At 38.9% G+C, this 26,595-nt stretch overlaps 1 protein-coding gene across 2 annotated transcripts in view; it reads right to left on the reverse strand.

Annotated features, from left to right (window-relative positions):
- dse (dermatan sulfate epimerase) overlaps window positions 1-23,478 on the reverse strand; it is a 33,407-nt gene extending 9,929 nt beyond the window's left edge. The window contains exons 1-5 of one of the 2 annotated variants that reach the window (XM_052096481.1): window positions 23,325-23,478; window positions 19,884-20,351; window positions 13,510-13,763; window positions 5,972-6,211; window positions 2,282-2,489 (exon numbers count right to left, since the gene is read on the reverse strand). In XM_052096481.1, coding sequence (XP_051952441.1) covers window positions 2,282-2,489; window positions 5,972-6,211; window positions 13,510-13,763; window positions 19,884-20,305 — 1,124 coding nt within the window. In that variant the 5' untranslated portion in view covers window positions 20,306-20,351; window positions 23,325-23,478. Of the gene's footprint in view, window positions 1-2,281; window positions 2,490-5,971; window positions 6,212-13,509; window positions 13,764-19,883; window positions 20,352-23,324 lie in introns of those variants that run through there. The other variant, XM_052096482.1, reaches the window with a different exon arrangement.
- Between the last annotated feature and the right edge of the window lie 3,117 nt (window positions 23,479-26,595).

Consider the following 26,595-nt stretch of genomic DNA (forward strand, 5'->3'; position numbering starts at 1 on the left):
GCGACGCGCGTGCCAGGCCACCTGAGCGACGGCCCGGACAGACTGTCCAGAGACAATATTCCCCAGGGGAATGGTCCCTGCACGCTCAAACAGTCCAGGCGTTATGGCACCTATTCGGCAGAGCAGAGATAGACCTCTTTGCGTCCAAAGAGAACTCTCACTGCCCAGTATTTTTCTCGAGCGAGGACGCAGCTGGCCCAGGACTGGCCCAGGCGCCCGGCTTACGCCTTCCCTCCCGTCTCGCTATTGCCACAGGTAATGCAGAGGATCAGGGAAGCGCGTCACTCGGTGCTCCTCATAGCCCGCGTTGGGAGAATCAGACATGGTTCCCGGAGCTTACGCAGCTGTCACTGACAGCGCCGTGGCCCATCCCAGTGAGAGCAGATCTCCTCTCTCAAGCTCGCGGCACAATCTGGCATCCCCACCCAGAGCACTGGAGCTGCATGCGTGGGTGATCAACGACTACCCGTCGCTCTGCCAGAAGGAGTAATAAACACCATCATACACGCTAGAGCCCCTTCCACGAGAAGACTCTATGCGTCAAAATGGTCTGTGTTCTCAAAATGGTGCACCGACAGAGACCTGGACCCACGGACATGTGGGGTGTCGTCGCTGCTCGTATTTCTACAAGAGCTGCTGGATGAGGGCAGATCCCCATCCACGCTCAAAGTGTATGTGGCGGCCGTTGCGGCGTTCAGCTGAACCCTGCACGGCCAGTCATGGGGTAAAAGCGAGCTGGTCATCCGCTTCCTCAGGGGAGCTAGAAGGATGAACCCCGCGCCCCCATCGGTTCCTATCTGGGATCTTTCTATAGTTCTCGAAACTATGAAAGCCCCCTTTCGAACCACTTCAATCCGTGGATTTGAAATACCTTTCACTCAAAACCGTTTTTCTGACTGCCCTGTCATCAGTCAAGCGTGTGGGAGACCTTCACGCGCTGTCTGTCAGCGCTGCGTGTCTTGAGTTTGGACCAAGTGACTCCAAGGTCATTTTAAAGCCTAGACACGGCTATGTTCCCAAGGTGATCGGTACTCCTTTCAGAGCACAGGTCATTTCCCTATCGGCTGCCAGCACCGGATAGCTGACGCGACGCCAATCTCCTTTGCCCGGTCAGAGCACTGAGATTGTATACTGCACGCTCCGCTGCTTTCAGGCGCTCGAGCAGCTTTTCGTTTCGATTGGGCGCACCAAAGGTCTCGCCGCCTCGAAACAGACACTATCTAGATGGATAGTGGACGCTATTGCTGCTGCATACGCGTCAAAAGACCTGCCATGCCCGTTGGGCATTAGGGCTCACTCCACTAGAGGCATGGCATCCTCGTGGGCATGGTCCAGCGGAATTTCCATTCACGACATATGTGTGGCAGCGGGATGGACTTCCCCTCCACCTTTGTCAGATTTTACAATATGGAAGTGCCCGCTCTGCAGGCAAAACTACTAGCGGTTTAATACGCTACAGCTCCCCTGGTGAGCTGCACTGATGGGACACATTCCACACAGACCGGCACCGCCGCTCTGTCGATTCCGTCCTACTATGTGCTTATGTATTACACAATCAATGACCCGCATTCTTGCCGGCCAAATATTATTTCCCCACTCATAAGGGCTCCCGGGTCCCCCTTAATTCCCTGGGGCTTATACAGTGGATGCTTGGCGCGACGGCGTTGACAATGGGTTCCCGTAGCGTAAGCTAGCTTACGCAATACTGAGAGAACCTCTCGTAAGAGAACGTATCGGTTACCTAACGTAACCTCGGTTCTCTCTAGATGAGGGAGCGAGTATTGCGTAGCCGGCCGTGCTTCAGCGCCCACGGCGACTTTTACGCTTCAGTCAATGAAAACCAGGGTTCCAGCCTACGAACTACGCTTATATGCACTCTAGTCACGCCCTTTTGGCGGGCTTTGATGCAGTGAGCGCGCGGACGCCTCTCATTGGATCGCGAGTTCAGCCCAAGCTCGTCTATAGGCTGCAGCAGTTGCCGCAGAGCAACCTATGAGCTCGCTAGCTAGCCCGCTCAAGGTCTGCAGCTGCCGCACTGCGTTGACAATGGATACAAAAATTAAGGATAATTTTTTGGCTTCAATATCTCAGAAAAGATGAATCTTTCCCGTAGCGTAAGCTAGCTTACGCAATACTCGTTCCCTCATCTAGAGAGAACCGAGGTTACGTTAGGTAACCGATACGTTCTGTCCTGCTTTGGCATGTGGTGTAAAACAGGTGTTAGTAACAACTTGCACCAGGAAAACTTTGGAAATATTGAAGCACTTTGATTAAATCTTACCAGAGGAACTCTGTGTGCAGTGTGCACCAGCGCTGACCCTTCCCTGCCGTTCCTGGGCCCTCCAGAACACGGTTCTGCCTGATTACATTAGCCAGCCAATTCCCACTGCCGTTTCTCATGACGTACCGATCCAAAAACACCAGCTGACTCTCCGGCCCATAGAACCAGTTATAGTTGGAATCTGCAATTGCAACTGTCCTCTGAAAACCTGCAGAAGCACAGAAGCAAACCAACAAATAGCCTTTGTGAATAAACCTTTAGCTTTGCTTAACATACACTGGCTATACAGCTCAATAAGTCATAAACAGAGTGGGGTAGTGCTGTTAGATTTGTTTGTTCAATATTATTTAAATATTACATTGATACATATTTAGTTGAAGATTGTAATTTCTGTACCACTAGAGAGTACATGTACTTTAACGGTACATTATTGTTTAAATTTTGGTAATTTTTTTTTATAATAATCGGGCATTCCCAGAATTTTGGAGGCACAGTATTTAACTAATGAGAATGATGTTTGTGATGTTTGTACTTTTTTTTTTTTTTAAATATACTGTATATACAGAGAATCACAAAACTCTGCTACAGAGAAATACAAATATGGCTAAGACTAGGCCATTGTCTTCAGTCCTCACAGCACTTAATTTGTTTCATGAGGCAGAAACAGACAGATTGAGAGAAAGTGTTGTGACTGCTGACCTTTTCCCTTTCCTGAGCTGTTTTTTTTAAGCAAACAGTTTTGCCTTTGCTACAAAAGGCTGTTGGCAAAAGGTTGCTATCTGTACAAACCTGACACACAAACAGCTTGATCGTTCTCTACCCTGACTTCTTAGTCTTGATGTGCACAGAGAGTTGTTGTTGCATTGTAACATTTCATGGCCTGTGCTTTGGTTTGGTTTTGATCATGTTACGGGTACACAGTTATAAGATGAGACCAAACAACCTATGCTAAAGCTGTTATTATGACTGGTATGTTCAAAGCATCACAACACTTTCTCTCAATCTGTCTGACATCCTGTAAAGCCTGTAGCGTGGTTACCGTATTTTATACGTTGAATTTCTGGCAACCACAGCTGCCAATTTTTTACCGTAATTTAACAGGATTTTTTACAGTGTATAAAGCAACATCGATATAAATGAACAGCCAATTTATAAGAATTGCTTTGTTTCTCTCCTATGGTTCATTGTTTTATAATATATATTTGTTGTATGCTTCTTTGTCTAATGTTTAATTTCTGTACAGCGTCCTTGAGCTTTGGAAAGGCGCTATACAAAATAAACCCAAAACTGTAAATGTATGAACTGAGTTTAGACTTTGTGCTGAGATTAGGCGTGGTTCTCAAACATCTAAGCACAATGACTTATTACTCAGTAAAATAGCTAATTGCACTTTGTGCCACTTCATTAACATACACGTATAGTTTGCGCGCATACACCCACAGAAAGCGCAAACACTCCCACCCACACTTTGCGCTGGCATGAAAATGATGCTTATAATTAGCCCTCTCACATAAACTGGATAAGATGTAGTGAACGGATGTTGCGTGTTGTGCCTAGCATGGCCATGAAAATAGAGCCCCTTGTATGTGAGGACTAGGAGTAAAAGGTAATATTTTGAACAGAAGCCAGTGTGAAAACACAGATCTAATTAGAGGCTGGATGAAGTTTAGAGGGAAACAAAATCAGTTTGCTGTGAAAAGGGATTTTAAACCTAGCCACCAGTAGAAAATATTTAGCCATAATTAATCACTTGTGTGCAAAGAATGACAGCAGTAAGCACTGATTTTGGAGGCACAGCATTTAACTAATGAGAGTGTCAAGAATATCTAAACATAATTAATTAATTTGATCAAATTTTATATATTGTTTCTGGCCAAACCAAAGTAAGCATTGTTACTCATTTCACATACAAATGGGATGTTTGAAGTTTAAAAGGCACATCAGAAAAAAAATAAATCCTATTTTATTAAATAGAAAATTACAAAAATTATAATTATAAAATAATGTTATTATTTTTTGGTGCAAACAAAAATGTTACTAACATTATAAGTAGACTACAGGGAAATAAACACAATTATATATATATATATAAAAAAAATAATAAAAATAAATGTATGATTCGATCTCTTTAAAGGAATAGTTCACCTTGCATTATTTACTTACCCCCATGCTGTCCTAAACTTGTATGACTTTCTTTCTTCTGTGGAACACACACTCACACACACAAATATATTTTAAAGAATGCCTCAGCTGTTTTTGTCCACGCAATGTATACCAGAGGGGTCCAAAACTTTGATCAAATGAGCTTGTGATTCACTGCAAATGTTTGTCAGACCTTTGCTGCTCTTCACTGGTAGTGGTGAACCTGCAGCAAACCTTTAGCAACAACGGACTATTTGCCACAAGTTTGCCGAAAAGCTCATTTGTAAGTGAAAATGATCAGAACATGTTTGCGCCACATTTGCCATAAACTCTCGATTATTATAAGGATGATTATAAGGATTATAAGTTTCAGAGTTGGGCGAATATGTAAAAATTCAACATGGCGGAGGAAAGTACACTTTCTGTGTCAGTGTCAAATAAAAGTTTCTCAACAATTATACAAGAATGAAACTGACGTCCTCTATGTTTTCTGTCTGACAACAAAACACTAGGACATGAGTGAAATACTTGTAGGATAATTCCGATAGCATGTATGGCAGCATCCCTCCATGATTGCGCAGACAGGATTGCTATGTCACTATGGCTGAGGAATAGAGTTAAACTAATAGCTGCAGCATTACTGTTCATCACTGCTACAGATGCAGGTAATCGCACACTCAGTCTCTCTCTCTCTCTCTCTCTCATCCACACACACACACACACACACACACACACACACACACACACACACACACACACACACACACACACACACATCCATGTTTCTCCAATAACTTGTTAGAAATAGCCTAAGCTACCGTTACTAGTTTGGTTTTTGAATTAGTAACAGAGGCTTTGGCAAATCTTTCAAACTAGCAATGGCTGATCATGAATCCATGGTGTAATAAAGTAGTTCCACACACAAGAGCATTTTTTTGGGACAATCCTCAGTTTTTCACTACTTATTTATTTAAATGTTCTTTTAACTGTTGTATAAATGCAATATCACACACACAATCGTGCTGTATTGTCCATATATCTGCACGGCTGTGATTGCCTGCTGCACTCTGTGGCCTCGTGCCTTTGGCCGAATTACAGCCATGCTGATAGATAGACCATCTCTTGCTCATGCGATATTGCTTTAATAACGATACCTGGATTGAGTATTTACACAGATGTAAAGATTTATAGCAAATAAGTAGCTACATTTTCATACCCAAATCTATTGTATACCTTTAAAAGATGTGGAACGGACCACTCGAATTGGATGGATTGCTTTTACACTGCCTTTATGTCCCTATTGGAGCTTGGAAGTTTTGGACCCACTGACTTGCATTGTATGAAGAAAAAAAACACCTCATACATTCTTCAAAATACTTTTTTTTGTGTTCTGCAGAAGAAAGTAAGTCATTTGAGTTTAAGATGAGATGAGGGTTAGTAAATCATGAGTGATTTGAAAACAATCATACGTTTTGGGTGAACTATCCCTTTAAAAACTATGCCTATGCAGTACTATCTCATACAGAACTAGGGAGATTAAAGCCTTACCAGGTAACAGTGTCCTGTAGAGAAAAGCAAAGTGTTTGTGTAGCCATGGATGATTGAAGTGACCAATAGCAAAGTGCCTCTGCACCAAATAAATGTATTGAAAGAGTGAACGAGTGGTGTAAGTTCCGTAGGCCACACCCTCATAAAGAGAACCATCAGTCACATCTTGGAGAAGTACCATGGACTTTTCCATGATGGCAAGAGCCTGTTTTGTCCAGAGGTAAGCTTCCTGGAGGTATCCTAAAAAGCAAAGACCAAAAAAATAATGACTTTTTTATTGTGATGATTTGAACGTAAAATCGTAGAAATCACATATTCCCGAAGCCCTAAAAACATGGAACGTATAAAGTCAAAACTTAGGCCAATATATATTTTTGAAAACGTCTTAATTTAGTGACGTTTAAGCCTCTCATCTACACAAGAATGCTGTTTTCCTCCACGGAAAATGGAGCATTTCGAAAATGCTCTCCATTACCACATTTTTTGGAAATGTTGGCATTAGGAAACAGAAAACAGAGTTCTCAAACAAAAATGGATTAGTGTGGATGTGGCCTTAAATACATATAAATGGTAAATCTGACTTATTTGAAAATATTTTTAATCTGCATATCATGTAACTAATTTAATAAAAACATTATTTTGAAGAAAATCCCTTATATGGAGACCATTTGGGCATTTTTTTTTATGCAAATTACAAACTGTGAGCATGCACATCCTTAATTAGGAAAATCCTGATTATCAAGAGAGTAAGAATTTGTGTGTATGCACCTGGACATTTTTTGTTTTTATTTAGCAATTTGTATGCATTTATTAGTGAGTGAGACCCACTTCTTTTAAGGTTTGCATATGTTATAATGGAAGAAATGAAGAACACTATAAAGACAAATATTTTTCTTCCATGTCAGCAAAAAACAGTTCTTATTTACAGTCAGAGTACTCCAGCATATAGAGATAATACAGAAACCACAGCATTTTAACATCAAGTGATGTTTGATGGTTTAAAAGATAAATTACGTAGTTATATGATGGTGTGAAATAGATGACACACAGATACTGAGACTCTTTGTAAACCTCTAAAATTCATGAACTAATTTGAGCTTAACTCTTAGTAAAACACCATTTTTAACATGCCCAGCATGGCTTAATTTCAGGAAAATGTTTCATATTCACCCTCCCACCTCCTCTGCCTGCATGCCTGAGTATGAGGCAGACCACATAAATATGTAGATACAGCTCATCGGTGTATTGAGTAATCCAGACACACCAAAGTCTTTCTGGAACACACACTATATCCCCCACATACAGCTATCCTTAAGTTATTCTTTCAAAGACCACACACAAACACACTCATCAGTGTATGAACAAACAGGAATTACCCTCATCAAGTAACAACCTTCTCTTGAAAACCAGCTCACAAGATTGAGTAATCAAAGCATAAATTATTAAAGTCTTACTGCAGCATTTTCTGGAAACATACCTTCAGAATACACAAATCCAACCACACTCAAAATCCACATAGTTCTTGTTTTCTCCTTGTTATGTATTACAAACTGAATAAAGCTAATTCTTGTCCTGTTCTCTTACATTATAGGGAAAAAAGGGCAGAGTATACCTTAATTTTTCAATACTAGTCCTCTTATTTTCAGCTTCAGTTATGAATGGGTATGTTTGGAATGGCTTACAACATTCCTGCTCATACATTTTATGCAGAACAAAGTTTGTGCCCTGTGCTCAGTATGTGAACTTTCTGTATGAATGGAATAACTGCATGCACACAGTGTAATGTGCTCAACGTGATCTTCCATTTCCAGTGTGATGAACGAATTGTACTAATATCAATCATGGTTGATTTTTACATCGGCGTCTTGGCTCATTAGATCGGACTGCAAACAGTTCCTACACAAATATCTACACAAAATTGGCTTAAAATGCTAAATAATAAAAAACATTTTGATGATCCCTGTACGCCAATCTGAATAAAACATGAGGTCATTTAATGAGGTTGTGTGATGTACTACTATTGTATGTGTGTAGCATTATATAACGGATAGGTCTGACCCTGAATTTTGATTGAATGTGTTGCATTCAAAGCCATTGTACCAAAAGACCATGAACACACCTAACATAGCACATTATGTATTAATCTGGCAAGATCCAATGCTGCTTAGCAACCACAAAAAGCCAGCAGTTAGGAAAATGAACGATATTACTTCTATTCCATTCCAATACAGCATAGCCAAAGAGATTTTAATGGTGTCAAATCTCAGAGAAATTGACACTGCCTGGCCAAAAAAAAAAAAAGTTGCATACTCTATTATTTCGTTGGACTGCCTTTAACTTTGATTATGGTTGCATTCGTAATGGCATTGTTTTGACAACATTATGCAACATCACAACATATATTTCCATTCAGAGTTGCATTAATGTTTGACAGAGATCTTGTATCGATGACGGGAGAGTCGAGCCACTCCGTAACGTCTTCTCCAGCATATCCCAAAGACTTTCAATGGGGTTAAGGTCAGGACTCTGTGGTGTCCAATTCATGAGTGAAAATGATTCCTCATGCTCCCTGAACCACTCTTTTACATTTTGAGCATGATGAATCTTGGCATTGTCGCTCTGGAATATGCCTGTGCCATCAGGGAAGAAAAAATCCATTGATTGGATAACTTGGTCATTCAGGACATTTAGGTAGTCTGACTTCATTTTACTGCTGCATAACATTGCTGAGTCTAGACTTGACCAATTGAAGCAACCCCAGACCATAACACAGCCTCCAGAGGCTTGTATGACGGGTGCATTACTTCATACGCTTCTCTTCTTACCCCGATGCACCCTTCGATTTGGTGTATGGTAAATCTGGACTCATCAGACCACAGGACCTTTTTCCATTGCTCTACAGTCCAATCTTTAGGCTCCCTAGAAAACTGAAGTCGTTTTTTCCGATTAGCCTCATTAACAAGTTGCTTTCTTGTGGCCACACAGCCGTTTAGTCCCAGTCCTGTAAGTTCTCGTCTCATTGTGCATGTGGAAATGCTTTTACTTTCACTGTTAACCAGCCGTGAGTTCTACTGTCGATTCTCTATGATATGACTTCACAGAGCGTTTTAGTGATCTCTGAGCATGATCAATCAAGATTTTTTTTCCGACCACATTTCTTCCGCGAAGCTGATGGTTCACCACTATCCATCCATGTTTTAATTATGCGTTGGACAGTTCTTAACCCAACTCCAGTGATTTCAGCAATCTACTTAGTGGTTTGCTTGATGCCGTTTAATAATTTGCCCCTTCTGAATCACATTAACATCTTTTCCTTTTCCCATTATTTTCTCTCTTTCATGTTGTTCCAAACCCAATATTTTAATGCAACAAATTGAAGTCATTATTATCTGAAAATCTCCCCTTCCATCAAAGTTTGTGTCTTGTCTGCATTTGTGTCCACATTTAAAAATAACGTATCACATTGACTTTACATTTTTTTAAACTGGGCACTGTCATATGGCTTCAAAAGACTTCAAAAGTGTGGAATAAAGAGCATAAGTTATATGGACTATTTTTTATGGTGATTTTGTTGTCCTTTTTTAGCTTAAAAGACAAGTTCATTATGAACTATTCTCGTTGTATGACAAGAGCGATGTAAAAATTCTTCAAATATGTCTTCTTTTTTGTTCCACATAAAAAATAACAGCAAATGGGATTCTAACAACATGAGGGTAAAACAAAATCTAGTGTATCGAGGGCTGGATAAAGCTTGATTGTGACCCAAGGAAAGCCTGAATCACAGTAATATCCACAAACCTATGTCACTTTTCATCAGAAAGGAGGAAGTGGGAACTGGGTTAACAACCAAAAAGACTTTAATTCAACAAAACAGAACATAAAACTGCTTTTCAACTAAAACACACACGTACACACAAACACTGCTGTGTGTCTCTGTCTCTTTCTCTCTCTCTCTCTCTCTCTACAGCTGGCGTCTCTGGCACAGGAACAGGGGCAGTGGGGGGGACAGTAACGGGGAGGGGAAGGAGAGGGACAAAGAGAGAGGAGCGAGAGCAGAGAGAGAGAGAGTGGAGAGAGAGAGAAGGAAAAAAAATATCTCTCCGGCTCTCGTACACCCACATGGTCCTCGGCCAGCTGTGCAGCGGTCCTTCGCAACACCGGGCGATGGCACTAGACTTTGCCTCCTGGTGGATGGTAACGGGCTCTTGCACCTCCTGGCAGATTACAGCGGGCTCTTCCACCTCCTGATGGATGGAAGCGGACTCCTCTGCCTTCTCGTGGATGGCAGCGGGCTCCTGCGCCTCCTAGCAGACTGCAGCAGACTCCTCAAGGACAGCAGCGGCCCCTCCGCCTCCTGGTGGACGGCGAACCGCTCCAGTACCACCGGATCGCGATCCTCGGTCAGTGGCAAGAGCTCTCTGACAGCGCATCTTCCTCCAATCCCGGGTTTTAGCATCACTGTGCCAGACAAGCCTCTTGTTCATCGGAAAGGAGGAAGCAGTAACTGGGTTAACAACCAAAAAGTCTTTCATTCAACAAAACACAACATAAAACTGCTTTTCAGCTAAAACACACCAGTACACACAAACACTGCTGCGTGCATCTCTCTCTCTCTCTCTCTCTCTCTCTCTCTCTCTCTCTCTCTCTCTCCAACTGGTGTCTCCACCTCCTCTTTATCTCTCTCCCACTGATTCAGGCAACTCAGTGCCAGGCATCCATCGTCGCGGTCCGGCCACCCCCATCGTCACAGCCATTTACTGTATATCAGTGATGTTATTTTATACAGAAACTCATATATGAATCTGAATAGCCAGGGCTGGGATTGCTGGGAATAGGGGGGCACAGATATTTGGTAATATTTTGAAAGATATAAGAGAAGACAGAACGGCAGGACCTACTTTTAGGGCCAAAAGCTACAGATTATGTTATGAATAGCTGCAGGGGAGGAATAAAGACAAAGAAAGACAAAAAGAAAGCCAGAGTGAGAGAGAGAGAGAGAGAGAGAGAGAGAGCGAGAGAGAGAGCGTATCTGTTCTGAAAGTAGTGGAGTCATGTGGAGAATTGCACCACTGGAGAAATAATTATGGAGGCTCAAGTTCAGCTCTGCAGAATGACCCCGAGCAGCCTTAGATTCCAGGCAGGAATGCTGAGTGAGGGGGGTGAGAGGACTCCCTCAAAAAGTGTTTGTGTGGCAGGGACTGAACTTTCTCCAAAAGCCATATGTTATTTAAAGTGGAAGTAACAAAACTCACTCTCTAAGGGCCAAACAAACTCTACACAAGTACGTGAATGCAGAAGCATCTTGCAAGTCAAGATTGATTTCATGCAACGTTGTGCTCTGAACTGTGTCAGACCGCAATTCATAACCCAATACAAAGTACACGTTGCATTCTCAGCGTTGCCACAAGGGGTGCTACAGTGAGATCAGTGAGAACGCTCCACTCTATTTTGACTTTTATCTTTCAAGTCAACTACTGTCATGGCAGAGCAACAGTTCGAAGAGAATATTGCTGAACAAGAAAGTTGTGTTCAACTGGAGAGTGCATTTACTGGGATTAAAGCACTTACCGGTAGATTTGTGCTCATCTTCTGTATACAAATGTGTTATTTCAGCTGTAAAGTTGTCTAAATTGTTTCTTTAGCGGTGGGATTACTTTTCTAAGTGGATGAACTTCTGGTTACGCAATACCAGCATAATTCCAGCATCAAAGTCTACAGTCCTGTGAGTGGAGTTAGCTCCATGAATACAGTACTTAATGTATATGGATACGTTTCTGGCATTCTTGAGCAAAAGGTGAAAACAATTACCAGTTTTGCCAGCTATGTATGACGCAAGTTGGAAAACTGGATCTACAACTTTGCCCAGACAAGGTTGGTTACACATGCAATGTTTAAAGGGGTCATGTTGAGAGGAATCAGATTTTCCTTGATATTTTGACATATAAGAGGTTGTTCTACCATAAAAACATACTGTAAATGTCAAAACTCAAACCTTAATCCCCAATGCAATAAAAGTATTTATTGAAACCAAGCTACAAAAATATAATTACGCCACCATATACATTTATTTCATTATAAAACTAAAATTTAATTAAAAATTTTTTTTTTTGGAAATTGATGACTTGGACCAAATAATAAAGAAAAGCAGCCAACAAGTGCCCAACATAGATGGGAACTCCTTCAAGGGTGATTCCTCAAGAAGTTGGTTGAGAAAATGTCAAGAGTACATGTCTGTAAATTCTAACCAAAGTGTGACTACTGTGAACATGCTAAAATACAACACAGTTTCGATTTATTTTGGATTTGGTTTTGTCACAACATAATCCCCATATTTCCATTTATGTTATTCCATAGTTTTGATGACTTTACTATTATTCTAAAATGTGAAGAAAAAAATGTATATTAAAGAATGAGTAAGTGTTTCAAACTTTTGACCGGTCGTGTATATATACTTGGATGGGGAGTAACGGAATACATGTAACGGGATTACATATTTAAAATACAAAATACAAGTAACTGTATTCCACTACAGTTAAAATTTAAATAATTGGTAATTATAATACAGTTGCATTCTAAATGTATTTTGATTACTGAAGAGATTACTTTGCATTTTATTGTCATGTTTCATTTAATATTTAGTCCTTTCAGATGGAAAACATTTATACATATAAATGATGCGATAAAAGTGCATTTGAACAGCGGTGAAACACTTTCTTATGATGTGTTACATTCATACCAGCAGACAGAGAAGTACGTTTGAAGTAAGTTTAGAGTAGAAGAAATAGAAATAAACCTTGTCAGCATTATGCTAAGCTAAAATGCTATTTCTGGCCATTTTACATGCACATGTTACCAGACACACTCATCGTCTTTTTTATTAAGAAAATTCATGTTGGATCATAATTTCTTTGTTTCTAGTAAGACCTTTGATATTAGGGTAAAAATCACATTCTTGATAATAATATTTGTATTGTTTTCCTGTAAAAAATATATCTATATATCTAATGGAATACGTTACAAATGACATTTTACAGCATGTATTCTGTAATCTGTAGTGGAATACATTTCAAAAGTAACTCTCACAACCCTGCATATATATATATATGCAAATTCTCCAAGATACTTGAAACATCATATCTGCCAACAACCAAGAAAAACTGTGTCCAGGTGTAACTAGGAGAATTGATGATGTTTTGAAGGCAAATGTGGTCACACCAATTATTGATGTAACTTTTTTTATGTTTACTGGATTTTGTTTGACATTCATTGATAAATGAAAACTTTTGATGGCATTATTTTTGAAGACATCCTCACTAAACAACGTTTTTCACAAGTGCCTAAAACTTTTGCACAGTACTGTATATATATATATTAAAAACATTCTGGTGCAATATATAGCCATTATACATTAATTTTGTTTGTTTTTACAAATCAAGGGAGGAATCTAAATGATTTTCTGTGGTAACTGACTGCATGTCACTAATGCTGTCCCTGATTATAAAGCTGCACACATTACTCTGAAGAAATGTTACACTCACCTTGGTTCATGAGCACAAGACTGCCTGTCAAAAGCGCAACGCAGTTGGTTGGTTGGTGGTTGTGGAGGTATTGAAATCCCCAGCCACGGTGGTAAGATTTTTCGTACATGTAGCGTGAAGCATTCCCAATCACCTGCAGGAAACGTTCCTGCTGAACTTTGCTAAGGTACTCATACAGGAAGTCATATGCTGTGGTAAAGCCAACCAGAGAGTGAGCCATTGGAACTTCATCCCATGGAGCATCTTTCACCAACCTGAAACACACGCGCACACGCACAAACACACACACATACACACTGAGTACTCATTAAAATACAGGGGTGTCTACATTGAAAATCTGGAATTCATAATCTGAATTAAACCTGAAAATCAGAGAGAGATATGTTAACTTAGAATTATTACAAAATATTGATAATTCTGCACTATTTCTAGGTCACAAAAAAGTAAATTTGTGGCATTGATGTTAACTCCTTTGTAAAGGAGGACACATTTCTTTGCTTCCATTTAAGCACACATGATACTCTATCTCAGATCAAACGGGGATAATATAAGGTTTTACACAAACTTAAAGAGTCCATGCCAGCTTTAGTGCATGTTATCATTAAAGCAAAGAGGGGGCCAGTGCTGGGTAGTAACAGATTAACTGTAATCTGGATTAAGTAATCAGATTGCAAAAAGCAAGTACTTGAAATTGGATTAAAATACATTTTAAAATACTCATAATCAGACTACAGTTACTTTTCTGTGGACTACATGATTACATATTAAGAACTGCAATAAATTGTTAATAATTTATTGATCACCCTAATCATTCTCTTTTTTCTTGCATTTGTTTCATTCTTTTGCATTTTTCATTCCAAATCAGCATAGCACTGTTATATCTTGGCAACACCATTGCTGTTGATTTTATGGTCATTCATTTTTTGTTCATTTTATTATCACTTTATGTTGATTTTATGCTCATTAGTATTCATAATATTGCTATTGTTTTATGCACTTAAAATGAACTTGATGTCTCAGTGAATTCTAAACTTTGGCCATGCATTATCATTGCTGATAGATATAATGTTTACTGTATGTTCATTCATGTAATGTTTAATGCACTTTTTGTGATGCTCTTTTTGTTTGTGATAAAGAATGGAATCCATCTTTGTACATTATTAAAATGATACAAGGTTATCCTACTCAAGTGCATGTGACATCAAATAAAATAGCATAACATAGGTTGGATGTAATCCAAAATTATAAAAAATGTAATCTGATTAGATTACCTCAAAACTGAGATTGTAAGTAGTACCTGATTACAATTAACAAGTAATCCGCCAGCACTGAAAATTGATCATCATGTGAGCTTTTCACTCAAAGTGTTATGCAGATAAAAACAAATATAATGGAACGATTGTACTGCATTTGAAAAAGAAAAGAAAAGTAAAATAGAAAATTTCACAATATTAATCAGCCGGCAGACTGTGGCTATCTGCTGTTACAGCAATCGTGAAGCCGTGACAACATCTCATTTAAGACTTGACCTGCTTCTGTGGTAATTCAATTGCACCTTACAGGGGCTTGCTTTCTGTCACAAGTCCCATCTGGGCTTGTTTGTACTCAAATGGCACAACATTTTTCCAACTTTTTAAGTGCAGTGAATGGTTTCGAATTGAATCATCTTCCACTATACTAAGGTAATCTGGACTGTGTGCAATAATGAGAATCTTACGAGCGCCAGAAGTTGGAGGTTTGTGTTAGGCTGGTCCTGGTTGGCCGCTACATGCTGGCGGCAGTGCAAATGAGAGAGCAGAACCACAGCAGTTAAATGGAATCATCCACAACCCTCCACAGCGGCCTAAACAGAAACATCAGCTCCTAATCTGAGGTACCACAGGGGCCACACATCTGAATACACTAGAGTAGGTGTGGAATGGACTTGCATTACACATTTTTAGGTCTTGAAAACGCAAATGAAAAACGACTAAATAGCTTTTCAGATCCCAAGCAGACCATCGACTAAGCCAAAATTTATAATATAGTCAAAATTACCCAAAATATTCAAGCAACAGAGAGCTTGCACGATCATATGAAACCACAATATTTGGCCAATGTTTTGGAGACAGCCTCAAATTCAAATTGGGAAAATGAATCAATTAAATCCATACAGAAGAGAATGGTACGATAACTTACTGTAAACTTTCACTAATGTAAACCTGTCAAACGAAGACACACTATCCAAGGAGATTGTATAGGAATGATCTGAATAAAGTTACAAGGGAGGGAACTTAAGGCCATTTAAGTCGTGGCAGACAGAAGAAGCAATATTAGAGGCAAGATAAATACGTGAGAAGCAGGATACAAGTTTAAACACATCAGAGGCAAATCTAACTGTCTGTCTGTCACCGCATTAGAGGCTGCTTTTGTGGTATTAGTAATAGAGGCACGCCTGGCTGTGTCAGGAAAATATTTGGAGGTACAGTATTGTTACAAAAGGCAGTATGGCTGAATAAGAAACATTGTTCTCCAAGCAGTGTTTTCTGGAGTTGAATGATACAACACGCTCAAACTATATTTTTATTTTTATAACAGAATTATTATTGCTATTATTATTATTATTTAAATTATTATTGCACATTGCATTGCATCTACTCATTGAACGTAATAATTCGAAATAAAATGACATAAAAGCACAATGATGTACCAAAGAAAAAGTGTGTAAGACACTTCATGTTGGTCATTTAAATAATTCAATAAATATCTATTTAAAAATCTATTTATTCATCTGTTTTATTTATTTTATTTTTTCATCATTAGGCTAGAAACCAACTATAAACATAATAAAAGAGCTTCCCATTTAAGATATTATATTAGTTTTTTTTTTTAAGTATTTCTTGTTTTCTTGTTTTATGGGCCTCTACATATCACCAAAAACATCTCACATCTTGAGGTTTTACAGACCTGAGAACCTGCAAAATGAACATGTCAGCAAACAAGCAGCTACTTCCTTCCTGCTTATAACCTACTTATAGTTAGTTACCACTGCCGTAATAATGTGCTTGGCACGTCTCAACTCTGTGACACTGCTTAATGGGAGCTAGGGTCAATCACAGGCCCAAGGTCTTGGGGGACAAGCAGAACAAAACATAAATAACTAAACTGGTATATCTTAAAAATGTAAAGAATTTATATACATTATACCAAATAAAGCATATATATCATTTAAATTATATATACTGGCTGTCGATTTAACGTGCTAATTCAGTGCGATGACATTTTTGTAAAATAACACGTTAAAAACATTAACGCAATTAATCGCAATGCCCCCGGACCGTAATAAGGAAGATTCCTGAGAAATGTAAGCTTGTAGTACCACCATTTTACTCCAGAGGGCAATAATTGAAATTTCAGCGCTTTGGCAACACGCAGTTTCTACAGTGAAGAAAACACTTCAGTAGGCAGAACAACACAAACATGCGTTACGTTCTTGACACAGTGACCTAAACATTTTATGTTTATGATGCAACGCACCCGAGACGTGACACAAGCGTGTTTGACGCAGGTGTAGATTGACGTGTCCTTAAACAAGCCCTCATAATAAATCTCCAACTGACTGACAAATTCACTTGTGAAATGGATTGCTGTGAACTGTGTGCCAATGATTGACTTATGATCAATAATATGGTAGTAAACAATACATTGTATTCTAAAGACTCTTTTTGTAATATCTTATTAATGATGAACTCTTCTGCTACAGGAATGTAATGCATTTTAATTATCTGAATATATATATATAAATGTAATTTTTAAATATTTAAAGATAACTAAGTATAATTATTTCATCATTATATATTGCATTATTGTTATATGAGGGGCTTTCTCAGCAAATATTTGTATATGCGATTAATTAATCGGGACACTATGTAATTAATTCGATTAAAAATTGTAATCGATTGACAGCCCTAATATATATATATATATTTTAGTTTTTTTTTCTCAAATGGCCCGGATAGTGAAGGAAAAGCAGCCAACAAGTGCCCTGCATACATGGAAATTCCTTAAACATTCCAAAATGCATCTGAGGTGGTTTAAGGCCCTTTCACACCAAACAGGAGTTTTAACTGTAATTTTTAAGATTATTAAAGGTGCACTCAGTAATTTTTCTATCATTAAAAAAGTTTAACTCATAAAGACACAATTTGTAATTTTGCAATTTATGTAGGAAATCATGATTAAATCATGATGGCTGGGTGTGAATATTACATTTCCACAAAAGCATCTGAAAATAAAACTATTGATTTTAAATGATGCTGCATTCAAACCGCTAGGTGTCTAGTGACAAAAGTTACTGAGTGCACCTTTAAGATTTTAATTAGAAATAATAGATCCTATGGAGCCTTTCATAGTGTGAGGTTTATGTTTGTTTTGTGTGTTGATTTTTTTTTTTTTTTTTTGAGCAAATCAGTAACAAACTTATCTTACTGTGATTGCATGGTTCTTATGCAAACTTGTCAAGTAGTTCTTCCTCTCATGTGTGATGGATGGAGGGCCGACCAGCTAAAGGGTGTGTCACGCCACTTACTGTACCAGAGTACAATAGACCTTATTCACACTTGCACCATCTTTGATTTATGGTGGGAATGAAAACCAGGCTGTGAGGGACAGACTTACCATCTCTGCAATGACATGCACTCTATAAGGCTATCAAAAACCTCCCAGATCAAATCTAATTTTCCATGTTCCATGTTGCTTGGAGTTTTGTCTACTGACATTTCTTGGAAAGATGTTTTTCATTGTCACGGAGCGGAACGATCCACTGAGACACCGCAGAATAAGTTAAATATCTTATATAATGTGAGCTGAAATAGCTGCGATGCCCTCACACCGCCTGTCTCCGTATATCTGGGAGTGCCCGAACTCAAAACTGTTCTGGCTGATTGTGAGGACTTACTTTATCCACAAGATGCGGGTTAAACGCTTCCGAATGACAAGTGCTATGTTAAAAGAATTGTGCCAGGGACGGAACTTTCGATTGGCTAGTCACATCAAGCTATCGCACACTTATAACACATGCATGAGTGGTCAAAACACGTAATCGTTTTGCGAATAAACTAATTCCATCACCTTAATGTGTATTTTAACTAATGTCGAAACTCTAGAAAATCCACCTACTCCCAGTGCATTAGATTTTACGTGAATTTAGAACGTTTATTTGCATATCAAGCATTTCCATTCAGGATTATTTTGCGCAATTTCAAATTGCGAATAAAAAGAGTTGGATGGAAACCCACCGATTGTCATTCCTGTCAAAAATTCAAAATGGCGCTGATGTGAATAAGGTCTATAGACTGTCGATCAGCGCCAGCTATTGTAAAGGTGTAAATGTGCTAGCTGCCATTATTTCTAATGCTTTTAAGAGGAAGGGGCCATTTATCTGCAATTTGTCTTGCTTTTTCATGTTGTGTTTAGTGTGAAAGGGCCTTGAGAGAATATTCAGAGTTTGCAGAGATGAACTCTAGACAAAGGGTGGCTACTTTTAATCAACTAAAATAAATTATTACAATTTAAGCATTTAAGTAATATGTTCACAATACTTTAATTTGTATGTTATCCTGGACTGTCTATCAAATAAAATTATTTTTGGCACCATTCTGAGTAAACGTAAGAGAATGTTGTGTGAAATTGACAGGAGATCAGCAGAATTGCTAAACAATATGATCACAGTGATTTGGACCGTGGCATGATTGTTTGTGCTGGTGGCATGATTGTTGGTGCCAGCACCAACAATCATGCCACGGTCCAAATCACTGTGATCATATTGTTTATCAATTCTGATGGTTGGTGTGAACATTACCTGAAGCTTCTGACCCACATATTTTATGCATTGCACTGCTGCCACACGATTGGCTGATTAGATAATCGCATGAATAAGTATGTGTACGGGTGCTTCTAATAAATTGTTTAGTGAGTGTACAATTAATTCTTGACAGCAAAAGAGGGGACACCTCTCTGTTCTCACCATACTGTGAATAAAGAACTCACAAAACCATTCTGGGAGCTTCAGTTGCTGCCTAGCACCATATTAATAATTTCACTAGAAATGTCTGCCAAGCTGACAAAATAAAAACCCTTAAACCAGCCTGGTTTGCTGGTGTTAGCTGATTTGACTTGGTGTAACTGATCAGCCTGTCCTGATGTCCCAGCCTTTATAAAATCATCAAAACCAGCTGGGCCAGTCTGGAAGATCATCTTACCACCTTAGGCTAGTTTAAGCATTTTATTTTCATCAGGGTAATCACTGATTTTAACTTAAGAACAGGACAAATTTCTAACAAAGCTCCAAACAGGCAAAGCTTCTTTCAATGCAAGGTAGCACAACAAATACACACCAGTTGGGCTGTGCAGCCATCCGCTCCATGTATTCCTTGGCCATGTCCAGCGCACCGGCACGGTGTGGATACAGCAGACAGAACATAGAAAGCAGGCCTAAATTGTTCCCATAGACTTCGTTCCAGCGGGCGCTGAACTCGGCAGGATTCCAGGGGGGTAGATACTCATCCGGTCGCTCCAGCATGGCCTCCCCGGCCTCCCGGATCTGTTGGGCCAGAGCCTTGTGTGTCTTCACGGCTGCACGCTGTAGCTCCTCAACCTCTGCCTGGCCGAAGTAGAGCATGGGGTGAGTTCCCTCGTAGTTCCCTCCAAGGAATGCGATGCCTCCGCTCGGGTCCACCTCACTCAGAGCTGGGGATACCAGCACCCACAGTGCACTTATGAAGAACACTGTTGGTGCCCCACGGGTGTAGGTTCTCATTCTGGCATCAGAGAGGGAGAGACCACATCGCCTTGCTTTCTCTCAACTGAGGAGAGAGAGAGAGAAATGTTATTTTCCTTGCGTTACACTGAAGGTTCTGAATGCCTGTGGTAATTAGACCCAGCTGTGGGGCTGATCTTTCTGCGTTTCTACGCATTTATGAAGGGGGAGAAGAAAGTTCAATATGGTGCTTTGCTTCGTCAGGCTCACAGGAAAAGCCTCATGATTGAACGCTCCCGGTTTACGGCACTCAAAAAGATGATTCCAAACATTATTCCAAACTTTAAAGATCAATATTTCTCTTTGACAATCATAGATATCTGTGTATTCCTTTTTCACTAGTTAAAATGCTAATTTGTTATATATCAGTAATTAGGTTTACACTTTTAAAAAAGTAAATTCTTGATAAAAAAATGTCATCACTCTCAGAAATACCCATTTCTGACATCAAAAATAGAATTACAAAAAAAATAGCATTTCCGATAGTAGAATTTCACAATGTTCTGTCATTCATTCCTGTTCAAAAACACACAGATATCTATAATTCATTTCTTAGTAGTTAAAATTCCAAAAATACATATCAGCTCATATAGCTTACCTCTTACTAGTAAACATTTTTGATATCAGTAATTAGGTTTGCACTAGTAAAAAAGTACATAATTATCAAAAATTATGTCATTACTCGCAGAGGTACCATTCTTGACATTAAAAAATGTAATTTCAACTAGTAGAAGCCTTAAAAATGTGAAAAGTTGTAAAAAAAAAAAAAAAAAGTATTTTTACTAGTACAAATATTAATTCATGATATCAACAACTGAATAAAAACTAGTAAAAATGCCTATTTTTGATATCTGGAATTTATTTTTTACAAGTGGAAATAGTTTCAGATCTGTGCTGGATATCAGCTATCAAACTGTAGAGTAATTAAATATATCTAAAAAGTCTTACTTACTAGTTACAATAAATGGAAGTGCAGCGTAGTTCTAGCGGGAAGACTAGCAGCTGTACATCATCACATCATTAGTTAGGTAACTCCTAGTCAATCACATGTAAGTCATTGCTTTATAAGTCTGCTCACAATCTATCACATTGCTGTTTCAGTGTGCTAACACAGCAACCTCCACCACCCCATCACCACCAGTTGAGCCCCATCCTGCACGGGGGTAGGCTCCATGTCTCTGCCTCCTATCTCCGGCAGGATATGATGGTTCCGAGTACAACTCCCTCGGACCGCCGGACAGGGCATACGCCAAAGAGAGACATTACTTTTCTGTTTTACATTCATCAAATAAATGACATCTTAAACCTCACTCAAGCCTGCGCGTCTTCCCAATAGAACATTATAGATTTCCGATATCTGTTATATTGAATATTGTTTTTACTAGTAAGAAGTATATAGATGATATGCAGCTACAGATATAAGAAATAACAGCTTTTCCTAGTTGAAATTCTAATTTGTTATCAAGATTGATTATTTCTTCAAGTAATAACATCATTTTTATATCAAGAATGAATGTTTTTACTAGTATAAATGTAATTACTGGTATAAACAATTTGCATTTTCACTTGTTGTACTTATTGATTTCAAGAATGACCATTTAAAGTAGTAAAAATTGTATTATAGATATCTGTAATGCATATCCTGGACATTTAAATGTTGAAAGGTCTTGCAATAAACCATCAGCATGAAAGGTGCAGATAATCCCACTCTAAACTCATGCCATTGGTTGAACTAATGTTGCTATATTGGACTGGTTGGGAAGCTCAAACAAACTGAGCATTGTTTTGAGAGAGCCACAGTGTTAAACTTTTCGGGGACATCTACCTACAAATGGTTTACTGCATATTAAGCTGAGGTAGAACAATATATTTACCAAAAAATTACTTTTAATGAAATAGTGAGCAATTAAGACAATCAACAGATCATACAGCCCAAGACACTGTTGCAGTTAATGAGTAATACGAGTAATATGTTATGATTAGCTGTGATAAAGCTTGTAGTTGTGTCTAAGAGTGGACAGCTCATTACTATTCAGTGAACCACAACTGTATCTTTCCAAGAACAGGAATGTCCTCTGCTCCTCCTCCAGACGGACTAAAACTCTGTCGGACAAATGGAAAATTAACTGGTCTAGTTCTATGGGGTGTCTAGACGCTCTAGCCCGAGCAGCCGGTATCTATTACCCTAGTCTCCTTAAAAGTCTTAAAACATACATATACCAAATAACCTCAGCCTCCTCTCGAAGTCTTTCAATCCTGTTGCACAATAAAGCAGTGATCTTATCACAAATTCTATGGCATCACGGACACATCATTTCCGTCCGCTTGGTGCTTATTGGAATCCAAATTCCCTTTTGCGAAAGGTAAAACTAAATAGGGCAAGTCACAGCAGTGGCCCTTGACCCCTCAACCTCTGCATTCCTGCTGGGAAACACATGGTAAAACAGCTAATGCTTGCATAAGCTGTGTGTGGGATCTGATCTTACACATGCTCTCAGAGATGTGGATAACTGGCTCAATTCTATCCAGTTTGTCTCTTAGAAATAGATAGAAAAAGTAATTTGTCAAGTTCTATATGTAAATATGAAACCCTCTATGGTATAGAACAAAGTACACACTAACAGAGACAGGAGAGTCTAGTTAAGGTCCTTTCTTTGATCAAAATAATTCTTCTTATATACTAAGTATATTAAAACCAACATTAAATACTTTGAACTACAGCCCTCATGAATTAAAGTTCTTATTATGTACAATTTCTAATGAGTGCCAGTCAAAAGTTCTTCAAAAGAATTCTTGTGAGCACAAAGATATAGCCAAAAACGAAAGAGGATATATTACAATATTACTAAACTAAGTTTAATTGACACAACATATTGCATGATTATCTAGCAAGAAAACTCTTTTTTTCCCCATCCTCAGCAGGCTTTTTAAAGGGAATCTGCCAAAGAAAGCATTCTAATACACACCAGAACTCTCACTGCTATTAAATAGTAAATAAAGTTATAAACAGTTCCGTTACCTCTCTGGTCCACTTGCCAGAGTCTTCACCTTCACAAAATACACCAAAGTTGTCGGTTGCATGCCTGATGGAGGGCACCCGTGGGCTTTAAATTGTTTTTCTTCAATAAATGTCCAGAACCGCAATCAGCTGCACAGAAAGAAAGTCACTAGTGGCTAGACCGACAGCGTCACAACTGCTGTAGGAGGTGCAGTGAGGAGGGAGGGAAGGAAGGAGGGGTAATATCTTTTTTCTCTCTCTCTCTCTCTTTCTCTCTCTCTCTTCAGTAACACATTCAATAAAGACAGTTCATAATGTGTTCTATATACATAATAATGCCTAAAAAAGCCTTATAATCAGTTGTACTGCATGTTGTATAATTATTACTTCTCTGGTTACACATGTAAACTCGGTTCCCTAAGATGAAGGGAACAAGACATTGCGGTAAACACTTTTGGGGAATTCCTTCTCCAATGACCTATTATAATAATAACAACTCTAATCTTATGACTGGCAATGGTGTTTGAACCCCGCCCTTTTAGGCACGTGTTTGCCATACATAAGCGGGGTGAGAAATCACCATTTCTTCTGAATTTTCTTACTGAAGGACAAGAACGCATCGCTCGTACCTAGAAACTCTGAAGTAGTAGTGCAGCCAGGTTTCGCAAAGTCTCGTTCCCTTCTTCTCAGGGAACCAAAGTTACATATGTAACCGGAGAAGTTCCCTATCGATTCAGTTCACTCAACATTGCGGTGAACGCTTTTGGGTCCCATCATGTTGCACTACATGACGTCATACCTCGAGAGATACACCAGGGTATAAACACTTGTAAAATAATGTTTATATGAGGTCACAGGCCTGCCGGGCGGTGACTTATTACAACATATTTCAAGTTTATAGAATAATGAATAACCCCACATGGTGACAACCAGGTGGGAAGTTAATCTTATTCTGGGAATATATATGAGTCATATAATACACAAAGTATAAATGTAACCCCTTCATAACCAGAGGTAGGGAGGGAGGTTTATTCATATTTATTGTAAGTGCTTTTGACTTCCAGTGGGAGTAAATTGGAAATCAGCTTACACAGGCAGTTGTATTAAAATGATAACAGGTAGCCCGCCCGTAATAAGGAGCTCGGGCTGACCCACTGGAGTTGGAATAGCAAGCTCTCTAGACAGAGAGTACTCGCAAAGTGATGGATGCCACGTCTAGTTTATAAAACCTTGCGAATGTTTTCTGCAAAGACCATCCTGCTGCAAGGCATATATCCTGTAGGGATACACTATTTGTCTGAATTCTGGACATGAACTGTTAACCATGAAGATGCCATACCTCTGGTTGAATGTGCTTTCATGCCAATAGGGCATCTCATGACTGTGATTCATAAGCGACGGCAATCGCATCAATGATCCAGTGAGAGAGTCTTTGCTTGGAGATGTTAATTCCTTCTGTGCATCCTCCATAACCAACGAAGAGCTGATCTGACAGGATAAACTGGCAGGTGTGCATCACATATGTGTGTAATACCCGCGTATATTTCCATGAGATATACTGTATTACATAAAACAATGATACAATGGATTACAATGTGCTTTATAAGGCATTATAAAGCATATTGATTGTGGACTTCAGGAGTAACCCCCCACCCCCTCAACATTGACCCCACTCACCATTCTGAACAGCACTGTGGCAGCAGCGGAGTTATTCAGGTTCCTGGGCTCTACCATCTCACAGGATCTGAAGTGGGAGACCCACATTGACTTAGCAGAGGTTATACTTCCTTTGGCAGGTGAGGAAGTTCAACTTGCCACAGGCGCTGCTAATCCAGTTCTACTCGGCAGTCATTGAGTCTGTCCTCTGCACTTCAATAACTGTCTAGTTTGGTTCAGCTACGAAATTGAGTGAAAAATCACTCTGGTCCCCACTCACCCAGCCCACTACCTTTTAGAACCGTTGCCTTCTGGCCAGCACTGCAGAGCACTGAGCACCACAACCGTCAGGCACAAGAACACTTTTTTCCCTCAGGCTATCCATCTCATGAACAGTTAAAACTGTCCCATTGAGCAAAAATTATTAACTTAGTCTATTTATATTTATATATATTTATATATTTATGCATATATATTGTCTTATTGTGTATTTCTATATATACTTATATTTTCTATTCATTTATATAATATATATTATCTCTGTCTTGTTGCTGTATTGTTTGTGCACTGGAAGCTTCTGTCACCAAGACAAAGTCCTTGTATGTGTAAGCACACTTGGCAATAAAGCTCATTCTGATTCTGATTATGGTTACCTTTATAATGCATTAACACTATGGAATATTTATTTAAAAAATCAGTTTTTAAAATATTGATTAATGTGTTAATATTAGGGCTGTCAATTTTACATGTTAATTCAGTGTGATTATAAAAAAAATAAAATAAATGCAATTAATCATTCCCCTGGACCCCATCGCTAAGCCCCGCCCTTAAGAGCGTTAATCCTATCTTAGCAACTGTGGCCATCCTCAAAGTATTGATTTTTTCCCATTATAGTCTGTAGTAGTAATGTGTGCTTGAGTAGCTTTAAGTGGAATTTTACAGAAATAATCCAAAAAAAGACAAATAAGTTGTTGCTTGTCCCGCCCCCTTTTCCCCAAACTACTGCCCTTCAAAGACAGCGTTGAGACCGCCACCGAACAGCAGAGCAGCAGTGCGTCTTCTCATGGCTGTCAAACACAACCAGTGCCGTGTCCAGATTTTTGGAATGGGGTGGCCCATGTGGGGCACAGACTCATTCAAGGGTGGCATAAAGTGTAGCTCAACTTCCCTGATAATGATTATAATAATAATATGTACATTTTCAGGAATTTCAATAGTTGAATATTACTTAGTTAAATAGTTGATAAATTGTTATTCCTGGTAAATGTTAATACTGCAAAACACAGAAGATTCCAAATAGCATATATTTTTCAGTATAATTGTATGTATGTATTGTCTCTTAAAACTGTATAAATGTTATGGAAACTGCTAATATGGTTATTGTATAATACAGTCACACTGCATCACATAACATTAAACCAGAAGTGTAGTCTAAGGCATTTGAAGGCATACCCCGTAAACTATTATTTTTATTTTGGCGTTTTGATGATTCATGAGTATTGTGCTAGTGGTGTAATAGTTTATTATTGACGCCGCTTAGATTTTGAGGTGTCTGTGACAATATTTTTAATTTAATTGTGATTTTATGATTGTTATCTTATCCTATGTACAGCACTGTGGTCAACTTCTGTTGTAT

Source organism: Xyrauchen texanus, chromosome 28 (assembly GCF_025860055.1).
Source record: "Xyrauchen texanus isolate HMW12.3.18 chromosome 28, RBS_HiC_50CHRs, whole genome shotgun sequence".
In the NCBI taxonomy this organism is placed as follows: Eukaryota; Metazoa; Chordata; class Actinopteri; order Cypriniformes; family Catostomidae; genus Xyrauchen; species Xyrauchen texanus.